This window comes from Mandrillus leucophaeus, unplaced genomic scaffold, assembly GCF_000951045.1.
Source record: "Mandrillus leucophaeus isolate KB7577 unplaced genomic scaffold, Mleu.le_1.0 Scaffold627, whole genome shotgun sequence".
Classification (NCBI taxonomy): domain Eukaryota; kingdom Metazoa; phylum Chordata; class Mammalia; order Primates; family Cercopithecidae; genus Mandrillus; species Mandrillus leucophaeus.
The window spans coordinates 428,106-429,722 of NW_012106775.1; the positions used below are offsets into that span (position 1 = coordinate 428,106).

General features: G+C 39.9%; 1 protein-coding gene across 2 annotated transcripts in view; it reads right to left on the reverse strand.

Moving 5' to 3' along the window:
- RINT1 (RAD50 interactor 1) overlaps positions 1-1,617 on the reverse strand; it is a 59,621-nt gene that overhangs the window by 54,085 nt on the left and 3,919 nt on the right. For both annotated transcript variants that reach the window (XM_012000360.1, XM_012000359.1), the window contains exon 3: positions 316-500. In XM_012000360.1, coding sequence (XP_011855750.1) covers positions 316-500 — 185 coding nt within the window. The remainder of the gene's footprint in view (positions 1-315; positions 501-1,617) is intronic.

Consider the following 1,617-nt stretch of genomic DNA (forward strand, 5'->3'; position numbering starts at 1 on the left):
AAAAAAAAAAAAAAAAAAAAAAAAGTCACTGTATGTTCACTAGAAACAGATTGAAAGGGAAAAAAAAGTCACTCTGTGAAAATCTATATAAAATGTTAGGTCTCAATATGTTTTCAAGACAAACTATATCAGTAGGAACTTTGTCTTTTACCTAATTTGTAAAATAGGTAGTATATTGTAGGTTCTTAAGTCCTCTTAAATAGTTTACAATAGACTATTTATCACATTCTGTATCTTTAAAATTCTATATATAATAGACATTATATTTTAAAAAGTATACCATTGATAATTATTTCAGTGAGTTTCAATACTTACCTGTTCTTCTAACTGCATTTTACTTACTGTCCTCTGTTCTATGAGTTTATCAAGTTTCTTTAAAGATTTAAGGTCATTTCCAACTTCCTTTTCTATGAATGCAGACACATAAGAAGGGAGATCACCATTATCTGTACCTTCACTGACTTGTTTACTTCCAATAAGAACTGTAACATTTATGTCACCTAAAACAAAAGAATAACAATTACTCAACGCCACTATGTACCATGGAGTTAAAGAAAATGTAAAACATGCAAAAGCAGTGTATCTACCTTCAAAAGTTAATAATTTTGCCAGGCATGGTGGCTCACACCTGTGATCCCAGCACTTTGGGAGGCTGAGGCAGGTGCATCACCTGAGGCCAGGAGTTCGAGACTAGCCTGGCAAACGTGGCGAAACCCTGTCTCTACTAAAAATACAAAAATTAGCCAGGCATGGGGGCACAGGCCTGTAGTCCCAGCTACTCGGGAGGCTGAGGCACGAGAATCCCTTGAACCCAAGAGGCAGAGGTTGCAGTGAGCCAAGATCATGCCACTGCACTCCAGCCTGAGAGACAGAGACTCTGTATCAACAAACAAAACCAAAACAAAACAAAGTTAATAATTTAAAGAACAACACACACATACAAATGCCCAGATGAATAGCTCTAAAGCACTCTATCAACCAACTACTGTAAAATGCTTAAGAGCTGAGGGAAGTATTAAAGGAAAAATTCCTAAAGTGCGACCCAGTAATCACAGGTTTCAATAGACAAGGCGTAATACCTTTTTGAAATGTGTAAGGAACCAGTAGTATGGTCTAGAGCAACATCAAAAGGAAGACTCTCGTTTTAAAATGTTTTTTAAAAGGCCAGGCGCAGTGGCTCACACCTGTAATCCCAGCACTGTGGGAAGCCAAGGCAGGAGGATCACTTGAGCCCAGGAGTTCTAGACCAGCCTGGGCAACAAAGCAAGACTTTATCTAACAAAATTAGCCAGGCATGGTGGCACGCACCTGTACTCTCAGGTGGGGTGAGGTGGGAGGATTGCTTGAGCAGCCAGGGAGATCGAGGCTGCAGTGAGCCATGATTGCACCACTACACTCCAGCCTGGACTGCAGAGTGAGACTTCATCTCTTAAAAAAAAAAAAAAAGAAAAAAAGAATAAAAAGGTTTTAGCTGGGCACGGTGGCTCATGCCTGTAATCTCAGCACTTTGGGAGGTTGAGGCAGGCAGATCATGAGGTCAGAAGTTCAAGACCAGCCTGGCCAATATGGTGAAAACCCGTATCTACTAAAAATACAAAAATTAGCTGGGCATGGTGG